Source organism: Capricornis sumatraensis, chromosome 8 (assembly GCF_032405125.1).
Source record: "Capricornis sumatraensis isolate serow.1 chromosome 8, serow.2, whole genome shotgun sequence".
NCBI classification, from domain to species: Eukaryota; Metazoa; Chordata; class Mammalia; order Artiodactyla; family Bovidae; genus Capricornis; species Capricornis sumatraensis.
In genome coordinates, this window is record NC_091076.1 from 7,258,948 (window position 1) to 7,277,217 (window position 18,270).

Genomic DNA, 18,270 nt, shown 5'->3' on the forward strand with positions numbered 1-18,270 from the left:
CCGGGAGGCAGGCGCGGGGCACGGGCCGGGCACCCGTCGGCGGCATCCAAAGGTGGGCGTGGGGTGGGTGCTCCGGGGGTGCAGCGACGGCTCCCTCGGTTCCGGCCCGGGGAAAGCCCCGGGACCCTGAGGTCCACTTCCGGGGTCACAGGTCACTCGCTTTGGGCTCCGCGCTCGCCCCGCTTCTGCGGGAGCCGGCCCAAGGGGGAGGCCGGAAGAAGGAGCCGCGAGCCGCCAACCTGCAGTGGCGCATGCGCCCAACGAGCCAAGTTGGGACCCGGAAAAGGAAAACCTGGCGGCTTGAATGCGCAAGCGCAGGGAGGTGGTGGAGCGATAAGAAGCGGGAGGACCCTTCGGGCTTGCGCAGAGTCCGGGTCTAAGGGAAGGGACGGGCCGAAAGGCAAAAGCCCTTGGGCGCATGCGCACACCTGAAAGTTGCCAGCCTAGCGGAGACCACTGGGCGTGAACCCAAGGGATACTTGAGTGGCCATCGAGTAACGGCGGAGTTAATTGGCGCAAAACTCTCCCAGTGAGTTACAAGAGGCGGGGAAAAAGATGGAGGCATGGACCTGCCTGAGCTAAAGCTACAGTTCGGCGCTACGGGGGCACACCCCCGTCTAGGTCCAACTTATTTAGTGCGGGACCTCAGACGTCATGAATGGCCTCTACTTCCGGGTCAGAGCTCACGCCTTAAGAGTGTAGAGAGCGATCCTTCAGAAAGGCAGAAATAGTCGAAGTAGGATAGCGTCGTTTTTCTTAAAGTGACAGGCTCAAGGCAATCAAGGGGTCAATCCTGCGGCTGCAAGCGCGGTTTGGCTATTCTGAATCCAGTCACTGCGCACATTTCAGGACCACAGACTCAGGTTTCCGCCCCTTCACGGGGAAGAGGCATGAATAAGTGGTTTCCCAGGTGAGGGAAAGGAGGACCTGACAACTCGTTCCAAGAGCTCGAGGTGCAGCCAGTTCCATCCTCCTCGTCTTAACCAGCCCCCCCACCCCCGCCGATCCCACTAGGTCTGCAAAGCTGAGCTTCTGGCCCCAATTTCAGATGCAAAGCGAATGAGGCGCAGAGAGGATGGATCACACAGCCCTGCAGCATCGGAGCCAAGACCAAACTCGGGTTTGTCCCCTTCCCAAGCCAGGTTCTTTGCCCAAGTTTTCCTGATGCGGATGTAGAGGGGAGAGATGGCCCGTCGTTAGCAGAAACCAACTCGACCCTGAACCTGCTGTCATGGGAGGTGGGGGCTACCCTTCCCCTCCGTCGGCCTCTCATTGCCCGCCTACCCGGGAACTCCCCGGCCCAGTCGCCCCGCTGCCTCTGGGAGGGGAGCGGTGCTACCCGCCCGCGTCATCTGATGCTGTTTCCTGCGGGAGGGAGAACAGCGGAAAAAAGTGAAACTCCACCCTCCACCTCTGCCTCCCGCCCCCGGGGCCAAAGTACAAAGGGAGGAGGAAGAAGGGAACGGGGTTGGAGCCATCGGGGCGAGAGAGCCCAGCCAGGAAGAGACAGCTAGCCCCAACAAGAGACACTCCAGCCACCCGCTTCGCAAGGAGACCCAACCAGAGTCCAGGCGCTGCCCCTTGCTGGCCCCACCTTACACTTCGCGGGGTGCTGGAGCCAGGCTCCCAGGACTGGTCCAGACTGAGGGACGCCGGGGCCCCTCTTTGCTGGCCATGGTGAGACGGCAGAGGCCCCGGGGGCTCACCCCCCTAGCCTGACCCCACTGCCCTGGGTGGCCTTCCTCCAGAAGCCCGAGATGCAGGGGGCCGGGAGGCGACACTCCTGGATCCCCAGAGAGGCGTGGGTCTGGGGCTGAGGGCCAGGGCCCGGATGCCCAGGTTCCGGGACTAGGGCCTCGACGGTCAGCAGGGGTGGGGACCAGGGGCACCCAGGGAAGGTCCCCAAACCCACCAACGCCAGCTCCCAGCCATGGAGCCCTTGAAGAACCTCTTCCTCAAGAGCCCACTGGGGTCATGGAACAGCAGTGGCAGTGGGGGCAGCGGGGGCGGCGGCGGAGGTTGGCCAGAGGGGTCCCCGAAGGCGGCAGCTTATGCTAATCCTGTGTGGACAGCCCTGTTTGACTACGAGCCCAGCGGGCAGGACGAGCTGGCCCTGCGGAAGGGTGACCGTGTGGAGGTGCTGTCCCGGGACGCAGCTATCTCAGGCGATGAGGGCTGGTGGGCGGGCCAGGTGGGTGGCCAGGTGGGCATCTTTCCGTCCAACTATGTGTCTCGGGGCGGTGGTCCGCCCCCCTGTGAGATGGCCAGCTTCCAGGAGCTGCGGCTGGAGGAGGTGATTGGCATTGGTGGCTTCGGCAAGGTCTACCGGGGCAGCTGGCGAGGCGAGCTGGTGGCTGTGAAGGCTGCTCGCCAGGACCCTGACGAAGACATCAGTGTGACAGCTGAGAGCGTGCGACAGGAGGCCCGGCTTTTCGCCATGCTGGCACACCCCAACATCATTGCCCTAAAGGCCGTGTGCCTGGAGGAGCCCAACCTGTGCCTGGTGATGGAGTACGCCGCCGGTGGGCCCCTCAGCCGTGCCCTGGCTGGCCGGCGTGTGCCCCCCCATGTGCTCGTCAACTGGGCCGTGCAAATTGCCCGTGGGATGCACTACCTGCACTGCGAGGCCCTGGTGCCTGTCATCCACCGAGACCTCAAGTCCAACAACAGTGAGTTTTGGGGAGCGTGGTTAGAGGGTGGCATGGCCTGAGCGCATACCTACTGCCAGCTCACAGCTGAGCCTACCTGGGGATCTACTAGAGACAGGAGCTACTGTTCTAGGGGCATCTCAGTTGACCAGGGGTGTCCCTGGGCTCAAACTAGCCCCAAAGCAAGAGTCCCAGGCACCCAAGAGTCCTTTACGCCCCAGCCCCAGGAGGAGGCCTTTACCCCAGCTCACAGGTGCCAAGTTAAAAAAGTGGAATCTCTCAGAACTGTAAGCAACCTGCCTAACCAGGGCCACTACCTCAAGGAAGGGCATGCTGGATCCTGGCACCCCTCATCTTCAGGGAGCGCCCACTTGTCCTGCGGGTGCCTCCTGTCTCCTCCGCTTGTGGTGGTCAGCTCCTCCAGAATAGACATCTCAAAGGGAAAAGCCCCTCCCCATTTCCCCACCCTGCGGTGGTCAAAGCTGGGGTCAGGGATGGAATTCTACCCCCACTACTTTCCCTGGCTGCACTCTAGCTGGTTATTTCAACTCAGAGCATCGATTTCACTCTGTAAAAAGGGAGTGATTGGGAGGATGAAAGGGCTTAATCGTTGGGCACCTAATGCCCGGCATGCGGTGGGTTGTCAGCCATGGGTGTGGACATTTGACTGGATTGCCAGGAGGGCTTTGCCTGGAATCAGCACTTGGAGTGGGCGTGGCAGGGCTTAAGAAGACTCGAGGCGCTCTATCTCCAGCCATTTCGGGTCCTACGCACGGCCCAGCATGGGCCCGAGACAAGCAAGTGACAGGTTCAGAGCGCTTCCTGAGGCAGACAAGCTTCACACCTGGCCCAGAGCAGGGCATGTCCAGAGAGGCACGCAGTTGGATGTCCTGGCAGGGCCTGATGAGAACCAAGTCAAGGAGGCAGCACCCAGCATGGGAGTAGGGATGTGGGTGGGCCTGCTGGGGCCCAAGGTGCAGACTGAAGAGCAAGAGGAAGGGCCGGCAGGGCCACTGGAGAGCCATAGGTGGCCCGTGGAGGGGTGAGCATGGATATTTTGAGCCTCCCGGCCTGGGCTGACCATGGATCAGAGGCTTGTGGGGAGCAGAACACCAGGGCCCAGTGATACCCATGTCCTTTCCAGGGTTGGAGGGGCCTCAGGAGGTCTGCCAGCCACCCCACCCACTCCTCTCATCCACAATAGGGTGCAGGTCCCAGCGCTCAGCTGTGCCCCTGAGCCCCAGCCAGCTAGGGACCCTCACTCCCTGCCCCAGCTTGAGGGGGATTCCCCGAAGGCCTGGGGGGAGGGGACTCCCGTCTACTGTTTTTCCTCCAGTTTTCTTTCCAGAAAAAATGGAACAATAGCCCAGGCCCCTGCTCCCCACCCTCCCCACCGCTTCCTGCGTTTCCTGCTGCCCCTGAGCCGGCTTCCTGCCCCTGCTCCAGCCTCTGCTCTCTCCCCAGCCCAGCTGCCTGCAGGGGAGGAAAGAGTTGGGGGTGGGGGGGTTTGTGGGAGAGGAAGGAGCCAGGGATGGCACCCCCACTACCCCCAGTTCCCTGCTTTCCTCCCTGAGTCTGGGTGGTGGTGAAGGGCAGGCAGGGTGCCCTTAGCCTCCCTGAGCCTGGGCTCCCACCTCACAGACCCCAGTTCTAGGCCCGGGGTGCTGTCTGCGGCATTGTGGCGGGGGGGAGTCCCTGGGCTGGGGGGGCTCAGGCAGGAAACAATGGCATGATTTTCCTGGACAATGGGGGCCTTGTGAGGAAGCCTGGAGGGGAGAGGAGGGGGAATTCTCCAGGCCCACGAGTCACAGGACTGACCAGCCAGCCCGGCCTGGGCCTGACCTCCCCCAATTCTCCCCCAAAGGACCCCCCCCCCATTGGAGACCTGGGCCAGGCCTCCCAGAAAGGAGAAGTAGGGACCATGGGAGGGAAGCGGAAGAGGTGTGAGCTGCTGAGGCCACTCCCAGGCTCCCCAGAGGCAGTCTAGGGAGGGGGCTGGGGGCCAGGTCCCTTTTCAGAGCCAGGGAGCCCTAAGGGGGTATTGGGAGGGGGATCTCTAGCCTCTTCTCTGAGTGACCCCTGATCATCCCGAAGTCTACATCAGACACCAGAAGAGCAGCTTGGGTTAGAACAAATTCAAGGCCGTTGGAGAAAAGCAGGGCTCACGGAGGGGAGGCTAAGGCTTCACAGGTGTCAGGTCAAGCTGGGGACAGGGTTGGCAGAAAAGTCAGTACAAAGGAGTCCTGAGACTGAGTGGGTTGCCACCCCTGTCTGGGCTTCAGATGATTTGATTGAAAAAGGGAAGCTGGCCTCCCAGCTTGAGATGCTGGTGCAGAAAGTGCTTCACCAGTCCGTGAGGTACCACAGGAGGCTAGAGACCTGACCAAGAAGTAGCAGGGGTTGGTCTTCAAGAGGATGGGTGGGTCCTGGCACCAGAGGAAGTGGGAGTCCCTCCCCAGCCCCAGCACATGGACCCCTTTGCCTGGTCCCTCTCCAGCCACCCGCCCCAGCCTGCTGTGATTCTTCTTTGAAACGGATATTCACGGGGCTTACTAAGTGGTCCGGTTCTGAGACTCCTGCAGCCAGCCCAGAGGCTGTTGTGAAGCTGGGAATAAGATGTGGTAGCGGATGGAGAGGAGAGTCAGCTTGAGATTCACGGCATCTTTGGAACAACTGTCAGATCCTTGTGTGAAAGCTTTAAAAAGGGTGATCTTGTTTAACACTCCTGATGACCCTCTGGCTTTTGTTGTCATCCTCAGCTTTAACTGTTCAGGAGTCAGCCCCAGTTTAGCTCAGAGGAGAGGGTAGGTTGCAGGACCATTCTCTGAATTTGGAGACAGGGCAGAAAGATTTGCCAGGCACAGTGGGAGGATGTAGGTGGTTGTTGAGAGCATGGAGACCAGGTAGGGTGACAGCTGGGCAGCTGGACCCACTTCTGAATGAGGGCCCCACATACAGGAGATGCCAATGAGGAGGGGGCAGCCGGCACCTGGGAGAGGCCAGGACAGCCTGGAGGCAGTAGGCCGAGGTCAAGGGGAGGCCAGGCTCCGAGAAACACCGGCATTGAAAAGGCTTAAGGGTGGGGAGGCCTGAAGGAAACAGCACAAGCAGCCAGAGGCCCTGGGAGCCAAGGACAGCAGGGAGGGGCTGAGCAGCAGTGCCAGATGCCCCCATGAGGCCCAGGGAGCTTGGCCAGCAGCAGGATCAGGAGTTGTGGCTTTAGGCCTAAACAAGTGAGTACCCTGGTTGTGCCACCTCCTCTGAGAAGTCTTCCCTGACTCACCTGTATAAGGTGCCTGTCTCCTCTGCCCCAACCCCAGTACCCTGTGCTGCCCCCTCTGTGGTGCTGTCACCCTGGGCAGTATTGCTGAGAGGTGTGCCCTGAAATGGCAACCCACTCCAGTGTTCTTGCCTGGAGAATCCCAGGGACGGAGGAGCCTGGTGGGCTGCTGTCTATGGGGTCACACAGAGTTAGACACGACTGACGCAACTCAGCAGCAGCAGCACGGCAACAGTGCCCTGAAAGGATATGTGCTCAGGAATGTCGTTGGCTTGGATGTCCCTTCTGTACAAAACAGTTGACTATAACCAGAAAAGTGGAGAGCCCTCTTCAGACCCTCGAAGATTCTCTGATTTTGCCTTCCTTTTTTTCCTTTAAAGCCTCTCTCCTTTGAGCCATGCAGTTCCTAGTGAGACATTTGCAAGTTGCTGGCTTTCCTGTGTATACAGGGTATGATGGTCCTATGAGGGACAAAGCCAGGAACCCTTGCCGTGTCCATCCACTCCTACATTTGTCCTAAACTCCTTTCTAGTCAACAACCACCTTAGACCCCTTAGTCTCTCATCACATCTAGCCACATCAGTGGATATCTTTTGGAGTCTTTTTCTCTTCTGGAAATGGCTGTGCTAGCCACAGTGGGACATGGGCACCAGGGGTCTATAGTGCCCGCTGGGCTTCCTTTCTCACCAGGCAGTTTCCTCCTGCTCCCCACTCCCAGGGAGGTTCTAAATCACACTTTTGCCTCCACAAAATGGCAACACACAGGTTTCTTTTGAAATCAAAGTCACGAGTGCTGAGAGGCTGCCATATTGCCTATTTCTGTTCTGTGCAGGGTTAGGGGAAAGTTAGAACACTGGCTCGGGAACCATGCCACAACCAGGTTGTGTGTGATACCTATTTTGTTTGCTTATGACCTTGGTTAAGTCACATTGTTGTTCAGTTTCCTCTTCTGAAAAATGAGGATAATGATGTCTTTGTTGTTGCTGTTTAGTCGCTAAGTTGTGTCTAACCCTCTGCAACCCCAAGGATTAGAGCCGCTAGGCTCCTCTGTCCATGGGATTGAACCCCCACCATTGCCTAGCTGAGGCCAACTTCGCACTCTGGTCTCAGCTTAAATGGCACTTCCTCTGGGAAATCTTCCCAAATCTTACAATTTACTTATTTATTTATTGGCTGAGCCAAGGGCATGTGGGATCATAGTTCCCTGACCAGGGATCGAACCTGTTTCCCCTGCAGTGGAAGTGCAGAGTCCTAATTACTGAAGTGAACTGTTAGTCGCTAAGTCGTGTCTGACCCTCTGCAACGCCAAGGACTGGAGCCCACCAGGCTCCTCTGTCCATGGGATTTTCCAGGCAAGAATACTGGAGTGGGTTGCCATTTTCTTTCTCCAGGGGATCTTCCCGACCCAGGGATTGAACCTGTGTCTCCTGCACTGGCAGGTGAATTGTTTATCACTGAGCCACCAGGGAATCCCATGATGTTTACCTCACAGATTTGTGTGTGTGTGCTAACACTGAGTATAATATGCCTAACCTCTAGGAGCCCCTTGGTAAATATGTCCCAGCCTTGTGTTTATTGTCTCATTCTATCCCAGCCCCAGATATGAGCTCCCCAGGGCAAGGTTGAGACCAAGTCACCTCACTGCCCCCATTACCTAGCCAGGATGTCTGTCAGGTGACAGTTTGCCCCCAGCTCCTCCCCTGTCCCCACCACCTGAGCCTGGAACCACAGTCCAGCCTCTCTTCCCCAGTTCTGCTGCTGCAGCCCATTGAAGGGGAGGACATGGAGCACAAGACCCTGAAGATCACGGACTTCGGCCTGGCCCGCGAGTGGCACAAAACCACGCAAATGAGTGCTGCGGGCACCTATGCCTGGATGGCTCCTGAGGTTATCAAGGCCTCCACCTTCTCCAAAGGCAGCGATGTCTGGAGGTGCAGCTGGGTGGAGTCTGGACAGATATGGGGTCACAGGGGTGGGAGATGTGGCAGCCAAAATCTAGGGCTGGATGGATAAGCAGAGGCCAGGGGAGGAACACAGACCACTTAGCTCTTGGTTGCTTTGGGGTGAAATGGCAATGAATGAAGGAGTCGAGGCGGGAACACAGACCCTTTGTCTCACCCACAGCTTTGGGGTCCTGCTGTGGGAACTGCTGACCGGGGAAGTACCCTATCGTGGCATCGACTGCCTTGCTGTAGCCTATGGTGTGGCCGTGAACAAGCTCACACTGCCCATTCCGTCCACCTGCCCGGAGCCCTTTGCACAGCTCATGGCCGGTAAGGGGATGGGGCAGGAGGGTGAAGGGTAGAGCTCCTTGGCCCAACAGGACATATCCACTCACAGACCCCTTCCCCTGTCCCCCCCGTCCCCATTCCGTTTCCCTAGACTGCTGGGCGCAGGACCCCCACCGCAGGCCCGACTTCGCCTCCATCCTTCAGCAGTTGGAGGCGCTGGAGGCGCAGGTGCTACGGGAAATGCCGCGGGACTCCTTCCATTCCATGCAGGAAGGCTGGAAGCGCGAGATCCAAGGCCTCTTCGACGAGCTGCGGGCCAAAGAAAAGGTAGGAGGAGTCGCGGCCCCAGGGATGGAAGGAGACACCGGGAAGGGACGTCTCACGGAGGGTGGGGATGAGCGCTTGGGACCGTACCCGCCTGACGCCACCCTCTTCGCTGTCCTGGGCACAGGAACTACTGAGCCGCGAGGAGGAGCTGACCCGCGCGGCGCGTGAGCAGCGCTCACAGGCAGAGCAGCTGCGGCGGCGCGAGCACCTGCTGGCTCAGTGGGAGCTGGAGGTGTTTGAGCGCGAGTTGACGCTGTTACTGCAGCAAGTCGACCGCGAGCGGCCGCACGTTCGCCGCCGACGCGGAACCTTCAAGCGCAGCAAACTCCGCGCGCGCGACGGCGGGGAGCGTATCAGCATGCCACTCGGTAAGGGGCGGGGCCCCAGTGCGCCGCCTGCCATTGGCTTCGCGGGCGGTGGGGCGGGGCCAAGAGGGCGGCTGACCGCGCTGGGATTGGTCTAGGGCATCGGTGGGTGGGCCTGTGAGCGGAGGCTGCAAGGGCTGGGATCGGGAGTGTGTTTTTGTCTGTGGGCGGGTTCTGGCGGGAATATTTGCATGTCTGCCTGGGAGTGGCTGCGGCCGGGAAGGGGCGGGGCTTATGAATGTTCTGGGAAGGCCGAGGGCGCGGGGTGGGCCCTCTCCGACTTCGCCGCGCTTCGGGGTTGGGGATTTCCTTAACGAGAGCCAGGGGCTCAGGAAGCCAGTGAGGCCGGCCCCAGTCACCTAGCCTCCGTGCTAGGCCGGGTTCCAGCACTGCCTGCGTGGCCTCGGCGCTGCCGAGGGGCCCTGCGGGTTAGGATCCTGTCTCTCCTTCACCACAAACTTGCACTCTGCTTCCCTTCCCCCAACCCTAGACTTCAAACACCGCATCACCGTGCAGGCCTCGCCTGGCTTGGACAGAAGGAGGAACGTCTTCGAGGTCGGGGCTGGGGACTCTCCCACCTTTCCCCGGTTCCGGGCCATCCAGTGTAAGCAGCTTCTCCTCCTCTTGCCCACGTCCTTCTCCCCAGATCTTACCCTTTCGTCAAACCTTATCCTTGGAAGTGGATCCGTCGCACTATCCACTGTCCTCGTCTTCCTCCCTGCTCCCAGATTCCCTCCCCATCCATCTAAACTGATATCTAAGTTTCCCAAGTAGCAGTCATTTTACAACTTTTTTTTTTTAACCATTGTATGATACTATGTACCATTCACTTTCCTAAGTGCCTTGCTAATATTAGGGTGTCCTCAGTGGCTCAGAGCATAAAAAGAATCTGCCCATAATGCAGGAGACCCAGGTTTGATCCCTGAATTGGGAAGATCCAAGAAGGGAATGGCAACCCACTCCAGTATTCTCACTTGAAGAATCCCATGGACAGAGGAGCCTGATAGGTTACATGGGGTTACAAAGAGTCAGACACGACTGAGTGACTAACAGTTGCTAATATTAATTCCTCACAATGACCCTGTGAGGTAGATGTCTTTATTATTACCTAGGTTTTAGTGATGAGAAAAGTGAAAGGAGTAACTGCATAGCTGATAAGTGACAGGGTCGGACCCACACAGTCTGCTGCAGTGTCTGTGCTAACTCCTAAGCAGCAAATGCCAGCTGAAGGACTAGAAGAGATGCCCCACTGCCAGTCTCAGGACCCACACTCACCTACCCCACCCCAGTTCTGTGTGATTTCTCTGTAAGCCCAAAGCTTACCATGGGAACGGGATGGGGCCCAGCCTGACTATCCACTCCCATCCTCCAAGAAGTTGCCCCTGGAGCCCCTTTACGGTGGGAGGATAAGGATCAGGGTCCTTGATCTTGACTCAGACTCCTTCGGTTCCTCCCCTCACCCCACCCACCGCAGTGGAGCCTGCAGAGCCAGGCCAGGCCTGGGGCCGACAGTCCCCGAGACGTCTAGAGGACTCAAGCAACGGAGAGCGCCGAGCATGCTGGGCTTGGGGTCCCAGCTCCCCCAAGCCTGGAGAAGCCCAGAACGGGAGGTGAGTGCCTGACTGCCACCTACCCAGCAGCTCCTGCCTCCCAACAGTCCTGAGATTCACGAAGCACAACTCCCCTTCTCATCCCCTCACCAGGAGAAGGTCCCGCATGGATGAAGCCACGTGGTACCTGGATTCAGATGACTCATCCCCCCTAGGATCTCCTTCCACACCCCCAGTGCTCAATGGTGAGTGGCCTTGTCTGCCCCCAGCCAACTGGTGCTGTACTCCTGTGGGTACAATGGCAAGGCAGGCCATTGCTAGAACCCAGGTCTGACCTATAAGCCCACAACTGACGGGGATCCTGCCTAGGCCTCAAGGGGCCCAGAGTGGTCCCCATTGTGCAGGGCTGGCCTGCATCAGCTGCTGTGCCCTCAGCAAGCTCTAGGGAGCAAAGGAAGACAAAGAACAGTGGCCCCTGTTTGGGACCCAAAGGAAGCTGGGCGCAGAGAGGGGAAGGAAATTGTGCACGTGGGGTGGAGTTAGAAAAGTGGCTACTGCGCTGTGCTTCTCAGAGTCTTTTCTCGGGAGCTTGGAGGTGGAAAAGAGGATAAGAAAGCTGAACGGGTGGGCATCCAGGGCCCTCTCACTGCATCTGGGGCAGGTCTGGGCTCTTCTGTTTTCCATAATGGCAACAGCACTTGCTGTGTATCAGGTATTCCATCCAAGCAACAAGCCCATGAGGAATTATTATACCCATCTGAGAACTGAGAAAACTGAGCCTCTGAGACATAATCTACCTAAATCCCCCAGCTAAGGATCTGAACCTAGGAAAATGTTGACACTCATGCTCATAGTGAGTTTCCCCAGAAGCTTTCACTTAAAGAAGGGCTTTCTCACCTACAAGCTACTTGGGAAGCTAGGGGATCAGCAGAAAGCAGGGATCCTGGGTCAGTGGGACAAGGCTCATCTCAGCACTGCCCAGCATTGGCAGGGACTAGAAAGTTGCAGCCTCCCTTGCCCAAGGGTCACTTTACAGCCCCCAGCTGCACCTGCTTCTCAAAGCCAGAATATAGGACCTGACTTAGCTGTCATCAGACCAGAGTCCTATTCAGCAAACAAGGTAGACTCACTCCTCTCACCCCACCCAGTGCATCACCTCCACCATTACCTAAGCTAGGATTCACAGTAATAACAACAGCAAACATTTATTGGGTCCCTCCTGTGTGCCATTTTATAGAGGAGAAAACTGAGGCACAGATAGGTACAGTGATTTGAAGTAGAACACACAGCAGAACAGGGATTTGAGCCCAGGGCTTCCCTTGTGGTTGAGCTGGTAAAGAATCCACCTGTCATGTGGGAGACCTGGGTTCGATCCCTGGGTTGGGGAAGTCCCCTGGAGAGGGGAAAGGCTACCCACTCCAGTATTCTGGCCTGGAGAATTCCATGGACTGTATAGTCCATGGGGTCGCAAAACTTTCACTGATTCCAGAAGCAGGGCCCTGGACCCCCGTCTGCAATGCCATTTCTTGCTCCAGCAGTTGCATTGCCCCGAGCAGGCTGTGCTACAGGGACTGAACTGAGAATTGGAAGGCCAAGGGGGCTGCTTGGAGTCGCCTGCTCTAGAATGCCCCAGGTCAGAAGGCTAAGGTCCTGTCAGGCTGGATGTGCAGGCCGAAGCAGCCCCAGACCATGGTCTACAGATCCCTTCAGATCCCTTTGGCCTTATCTTCCCTGGGCTCCCAGGAGCAGGGACCTCATCTTTCTCCAGCTTGCCCCCTTACCTGAAAGGGTATCACTTGTCCCAGCCCAGCTGCTGGCTGAGCATCTGTTTCCACTTGTGCAAGCCCTCATCCAGCTGTCTTGGCCCACCCACAAGTGAGTGATCTTGACCTCCCAACCACCTACAGAGTCAAAAACCTAGCTAAGAATCAAAGATGTCCCTGAGAGATTGTCCCAGGTGTTAGCCACACCACTGGGGAGTCCCATCTTCCACCCCTGTCCCTGCCTGCGTGTGCTGGCCCCTGGGGAACTGGTTGTAATGGATTGGTGGGCACAGTCTGCCAGCAACTACCCCATGAAGCTTTTGCCCTGGAGCCACCAACTACTACATGGCCGTGTCCTTTCCATGAGGCCCTGTAGAAGTGATTTCACTTTCATCTCTGAGTCAAGAATGGTTTTTCTGCTTTCTCCGTAACAACAGGGTTGCCACCTCTTACTGCCAGGGAGTTTAGAGGTAAATTAAAATCATTGCCAAATGACCTGGGGCAAAGTTTCTGACTTCTGGGAACCTCAGTTTCTCAGGATATCAACCTCAGTAACTTCTTTCCATTCTTAGTTGGTGTGCTGATCTCCAGCTTCACTTTGTTCCATTTTTCTTGCTTGTTTTAAACATGTTTTTACCCTGTTCTGCTTTAAACTCACTGTAAATGATTAGTTTCTTCACCTGTAAAGTAGGGGAACAGCGATCACCTTATGTGGTTGTCGCAGGGATTCTAAGAATGGATTCTTCCATCAAACATGTACTGCCATATATAATCAGCCAGGCATCATCATGCTAGAGATCAGCAGTGCCTTGACCTCTGGGCGAGCCTAGTCTGGTGGAGGAGGCAGACTGAGAAATAAACAAATACAGTAGAGAGTAGCATGTGGTAGGCTGAAGGACTGTACAAGGCATAGCATGAGCAAGAACTACATAGGTTAATGGGGGATTCTGAAAAAGCTTCTATTTTGTTTTTTAAACTTTTTTTTTTGGTTGCACTGGGTCATCATTGTGGCGCACTGGCTTCTCTCATTGTGTGCAGGCTTAGTTGACCCACAGCATGTGGGATCTTAGTTCCTCCGCCAGGGATCAAACCCCCATCCCCTACATTAGAAGGCAAATTCTTAACCACTGGACCACCAGGGAAGTCCCTGGCAAAGCTTCTAAAAGAGGAAAAGTTCTTGTTTTCCTCTACATTCTCTTGCTTCACTTCTGACACCACATGTGTGGAGTTTTTCCCACACTGGCCAATTCCGGGACACCAGCTGGAAGTCCTATAATCCAATCCAATCCAGTTCTGACACTGTCTACCTGGAATTAGCGTCAGACCCCACAGGTTCAGGGTTCAGGCCCACAAAACTGCTCCTCTGTACTGCAGACACCAGTTGTAAGTCCAGGTTGTCACCTGTGCTCCTCACCGACCAGCTCGACACCAGAGGTTCCCATGACCCCCTCCTCAGATTTGATAATTTCCTTGAAGAGCTCACAGAACTCAGGAAAACCATCTACTTCCTAGACTACCAGATTATTATAAATGATACAAGTCAAGGACATACAGATGGAAGAGATATGGAGGGCAGGGTATGTGGAAGGGGCACACAGCTTCCATGCCTACTCTAGGCACATACCTCTGCTGGTTCACCAACCCAGTTCTCCAAACCCTTTGTCTGGGTTTTTATGGAGGCTTCATTACGTGGATGTGATTGATTAAATCATTGGCCGTTGGTGACAGGAGTCAATCTCCAGCCCTTCTCTTACCCTGATGCAAGTAGAAGTTGAAAGTTCCAACCCTCTAATCACACAGTTCGTTCCCCCAGCAGACCCCATCCTCCAACAATGACCGCATCAGGGACTTCCCTGGTGCTCCAGTAGCTAAGACTCCATGCTCCTAATGCAGGGGTTACAAGTTTGATCCCTGGTCAGGGAACCAAGATCCCTCATGCTGCACAGGGCTGCCAAAATAAAAAGACATCAATATGAACTCAGATACGGAAATGCCAAGGGTTTGGGGAGTTCTGTACCAGGAATGAGATGAAAACCAAATATGTACTTTTTTATAAAGCACAGTGTCACAGCTTCATAGATGCTGTGGTCTCTCAACTGGGTCTTAAATGGTAAGGGACTACTGAGCGCAAGGTGGGAAAGGTGCTAAGTGGAGGGAACAGTGTGTGTGCGCAACCGTGGGGTTCACCAGACCTAAGGAAGAGGACTCCTGGTTGGAATTCATTGAAGGAGTTGAGAGCCAGGGACTCACAGGCCTGAAACAGCAGGCTGGGGCCAGTTCAGGAAGGATCTGGAAGTTGGTTGGGGGCGAGACTTGTCTTTAGCAGGTTTGCATTTTAGAAGGCAGTGGCCACTGCAGGGGTGGGGTGGGGTGGGGTAGGAGATAAGAGAGAGATGGGGTGGGGGTGGGGGGTGGAATTCCCTGGCTTTCTGATGGTTAGGACTTCCACGTTCTCACTGTTGAGGGCATGGGTTAAATCCCTGGTAGGGGAACTAAGATCGCACAAGCCTTGGGGCCCAGCCAAAAAAGAGAGAGATGAGGTAAGGGTTGTGGCTGAGAACCGACCCCAAGCAAAGTCCTGGTTCACTGCAGAGGCTCACGTTTTTCCCAGCTTTACATTTCTTCCTCTGGACCTCCCACCCACTGCTCCACACCAGGCAGGCCCAAGGAAGACAGAGAGGCCCTAGCAGCCGTGGAGAGCCATCGCAGGTTCTAGAGCTGAGGAGGACTTGACAAAATTGGGGTTTGTGGGGGGCCATCACAGGCTGCCCTACCTCCTCGATGACGGGTTCGCCAGACCCACCCGTTCGGTCTAGAATGGAGTCAGATTAACCCTAGGCCCACAGGTTAGGACACATGTCCTTTAATCCAGGGCAGGGTAGCCTTAGCTCAGCCTGGGAACCCCTGGGGCATGAGGCTCAGACAACGTAATGCCCCTAAATCACTCAGCTCAGGCCTGACACAAACAACTGACCTCTCCAAGCTGATTTCCTCATTTCTGGAATAGGGACAGTGTTGTATCGCTTTAGGGCTATTGTGTACATTGGAATTGGCCTGTGTGCCTTATACAGGCTACCACTGGAGGCCAGAGCAGGCAAGTAGAAGGACCAGGGCTGCCCAACCAGGGAGGAGATGGGCACCACACAGGTCCCAGCTGTGACCCTGGCCCCTGCAGGTATCTTCTGCTGCCTACTGAGGGCACTGAGGCCAGCCCTGCTCTGGCTTGAGCTTGCTTCTTGGTGGACCCCGGGGCTTCCCTCCAGCCAGCCCTCCTTTCGTGGGCTCCAGAGCACCTGGCTTAGCTCCTGCTCCTTTCAAAGGTTGCACTGCCCTCCTCCACCCCCAACACTTCTGAAAAGCCAGAATGGGGATGCCAAAGGAGGACTTGGACTGGGGGAGTCAGGGGAGCAGAAGTCAGCCCTTGCTCCAGGGCCACCGGAAATCGGCCTGACCTGTGTACCCGCCGCCAGGTAACCTCCCGAGGCCGAGCCCGGAGCCCGAGGAGCCCCGGCGGCCGGGCCCGACCGAACGCGGCAGTGGCTCCGGGACGCCCAAGCTGATCCAACGCGCGCTGCTGCGCGGCACCGCCCTGCTCGCCTCGCTGGGCCTCGGCCGGGACCTGCAACCCCCGGGGGTCTCGGGCCGAGAGCGCGTGGAGCAGCCCTCACCAACACCGCCCCGCTCGTCGCTCCCCACCCCGTCCGCCGCCGAGCCGCCCCCCTCCCCGCTCATCCGCTTCTCCGAGACGCCCGAAACCCCAGCCTCCCCGCTGAGCCTCGACGCCTCTGGCCCACCGACCCCCGCGCCACCCCTGCTGCTAGAGCTGGGTGTCCCCGCCGCGGGGCAGCCCTCAGCCAAGAGCCGCCGGCGCGAAGAGGAGAGGCGCGGTAAGCAGCCTACTGCCTTGTGACGGGGGAGGAGGGGCTGGTGGGGACCCGCAGGGCAGTGAGCAGCGCCGCAGCTGTCTGCTGGACCTCCAGCTGCGCCCTCGGGGTGTGGGGAACCGAGTTCTATGTTCAGCCATCCGGAGGGGCCAGGCTGGTTGTGAAATAATAGAAGTAATAAGGCCCACCCTAGCAAACTCCACTGGCTGTTTACCTGGGCCAGGTACTATTTCTAGTCCTTTAGAAAGGTTGCCTCATTCAATTATGATAACAGTGCTATGAACTAGGCACTCCGGTTAGACCCATTTTTTGGTTGACATGTAAGGCACAGAGAGATGAAGGGACTCAAACTAGTCAGCTGCTGAGATGGGTTGATCCAAGACCTGCTCCCGAGGCTTCCTCACTCTTAACTGCTAGATCGCGGCACTATGGAGCAGGAAGGGTTATGGAAGTCTCGAATCCCGGAGCTCACTGTGCTGTGAGCAAACTGAGGCCCAGAGCAGGGCAGTGCCCCCTGGGGACACCAGGAGCTGGTGACTGCCTGACCTGGGCCTCCTCCCCTTCGTTGAATAGCCAGCGCTGTCTCACCGCCACCGGGAATATCACGCTCTGCTCCTGGCACCCCAGGGACCCCGCGCTCGCCGCCTCTGGGCCTCATCAGTCGACCTCGGCCCTCACCCCTCCGCAGCCGCATCGACCCGTGGAGCTTTGTGTCCGCTGGGCCACGGCCTTCACCCCTGCCCTCGCCACAGCCTGTGCCCCGCCGGGCACCCTGGACCTTGTTCCCAGACTCAGACCCCTTCTGGGACTCTCCGCCTGCCAACCCCTTCCGAGGGGCCCCTCAGGACTGCAGGGGGCAGACCAAAGACGTGGGTGCCCAGGCCCCGTGGGCACCAGAGGCAGGGCCCTGAGCGGGCCGGTTTCTCCCCGCTCGCCCACCGCCCTGGAGGAGCCTCAACATACACTGGAATAGGAGCCAGGCCAGTCTCTCCAGCTGCCTTGGTTTTGCCCAGGGACGCCATCCCCTCTGGGGGTCAGGAACACTACACTGCACAGGAAGCCTTCACACTGGATGGGGGGCCTGCACCCCCCACACACCCCTGCAACGGGTGGGTCCCCCGACTTAGCCGCCCCACTGGGGCCCAACACTGTACCCAGCCGGTTGGGAGGACCAGGGCCTGTCTCAGGGAATTGCCCCCCGGGGGTGGTGCAGGGAAGCAGGGAGGTGCAGGGGAGCGGGGCCAGCCTTAGCTGTCACCAGCACTTGACCAAATCCTACTACTGTGTCCCCTGCCCCTGGGCTTAGTGCCTGGGCCCCCCTGCCCTGGGGGTCATCTGGGGCCAGGGCCTCAGGATCCAATGAAGCCAAATAAACTCCCCAAGCACAACCTATCACCGTTCTTGGAGGTAACTGGGGGATCCAGACCATCCCATGACCCTGGTGACCTCAGGCCCCCAGCAGAATGGCAGGTGGCCTGGGCCGAGGTTGGGATCCTCTGGACCGCATCTCTCTCCCGGGATCAAGTTCAGTTGATCAACAGGTGTTACAAGGCCCTTCTTAGCCTCCCTGACACCCACACACTTGGGCCTTACTTGTCTGTTCCCACCCTGGCCGGGCCTTTCCCACCATTTCAAGCGACTGTTTGCCCTGATTTGTTCCTGTTGCGGGGTGGTCCCCACTTATCCTCAGGGCCCAACAACACCACCACCTCCCCTGGAGCTCCTTCCTGGCCATGCTGCACCCACTCCAGGCAGCTTGCTGAACTCGGGAGACCACAGTCCTCCGAGTGGCATCTTAGGGGTTTGTCCAGGGTTTGTTTTTATCCTGAGGCCTGGACACAGGAGGAGGTCATCCACCCTGACACCTGGCTCCACTCACGCTTCTCTTAAGAAGCCCAGGGTGTTCTGCAGACCACTCCTCCCACGCACGCCCTAGGGCAGGGGCCCCTGGGCTCATCCCCCAGTGAGGTCCAGGCTCCCTCTCCCCCTCCCATTTGCACTCTACGGCAGCCAGATCTACTGTGACTCGTCTTCAGCAGGGCGGGGAGCACAAAAGTTTCTCAGGAAGGATTGGGAATGGCGGAAGTCTCACCTCTCCAGAGCGCCCAGCGTCCTCCACACCTGTCCTGCCCGCCCCATCCCAAGTCCCACCATCCCTCTTCCCGTTCTTCTACCCAGGCCACCACCTTCTCATCTGGGGTACCTGCCGTAGTCTTGTCCAT

At 57.7% G+C, this 18,270-nt stretch overlaps 1 protein-coding gene across 3 annotated transcripts; it reads left to right on the forward strand.

Annotated features, from left to right (window-relative positions):
- Nucleotides 1–439: 439 nt before the first annotated feature.
- Nucleotides 440–17,416, forward strand: MAP3K11 (mitogen-activated protein kinase kinase kinase 11). Of its 3 annotated transcripts, none has more exons than XM_068976829.1 (11): nucleotides 440–529; nucleotides 1,015–2,669; nucleotides 7,679–7,859; nucleotides 8,053–8,201; nucleotides 8,311–8,486; nucleotides 8,611–8,854; nucleotides 9,342–9,455; nucleotides 10,326–10,461; nucleotides 10,555–10,646; nucleotides 15,635–16,051; nucleotides 16,622–17,416. In XM_068976829.1, the coding sequence occupies exons 2-11, from the start codon at nucleotides 1,931–1,933 to the stop codon at nucleotides 16,957–16,959; spliced, it is 2,586 nt and encodes an 861-aa protein (XP_068832930.1). In that variant the 5' UTR covers nucleotides 440–529; nucleotides 1,015–1,930; the 3' UTR covers nucleotides 16,960–17,416. The 3 variants fall into 3 exon arrangements, with proteins under 3 accessions (XP_068832930.1, XP_068832931.1, XP_068832932.1); XM_068976830.1 differs by having other exon boundaries at nucleotides 456–529; nucleotides 1,049–2,669; XM_068976831.1 differs by lacking the exon at nucleotides 440–529 and adding an exon at nucleotides 929–953 and having other exon boundaries at nucleotides 1,049–2,669.
- Nucleotides 17,417–18,270: the final 854 nt, after the last annotated feature.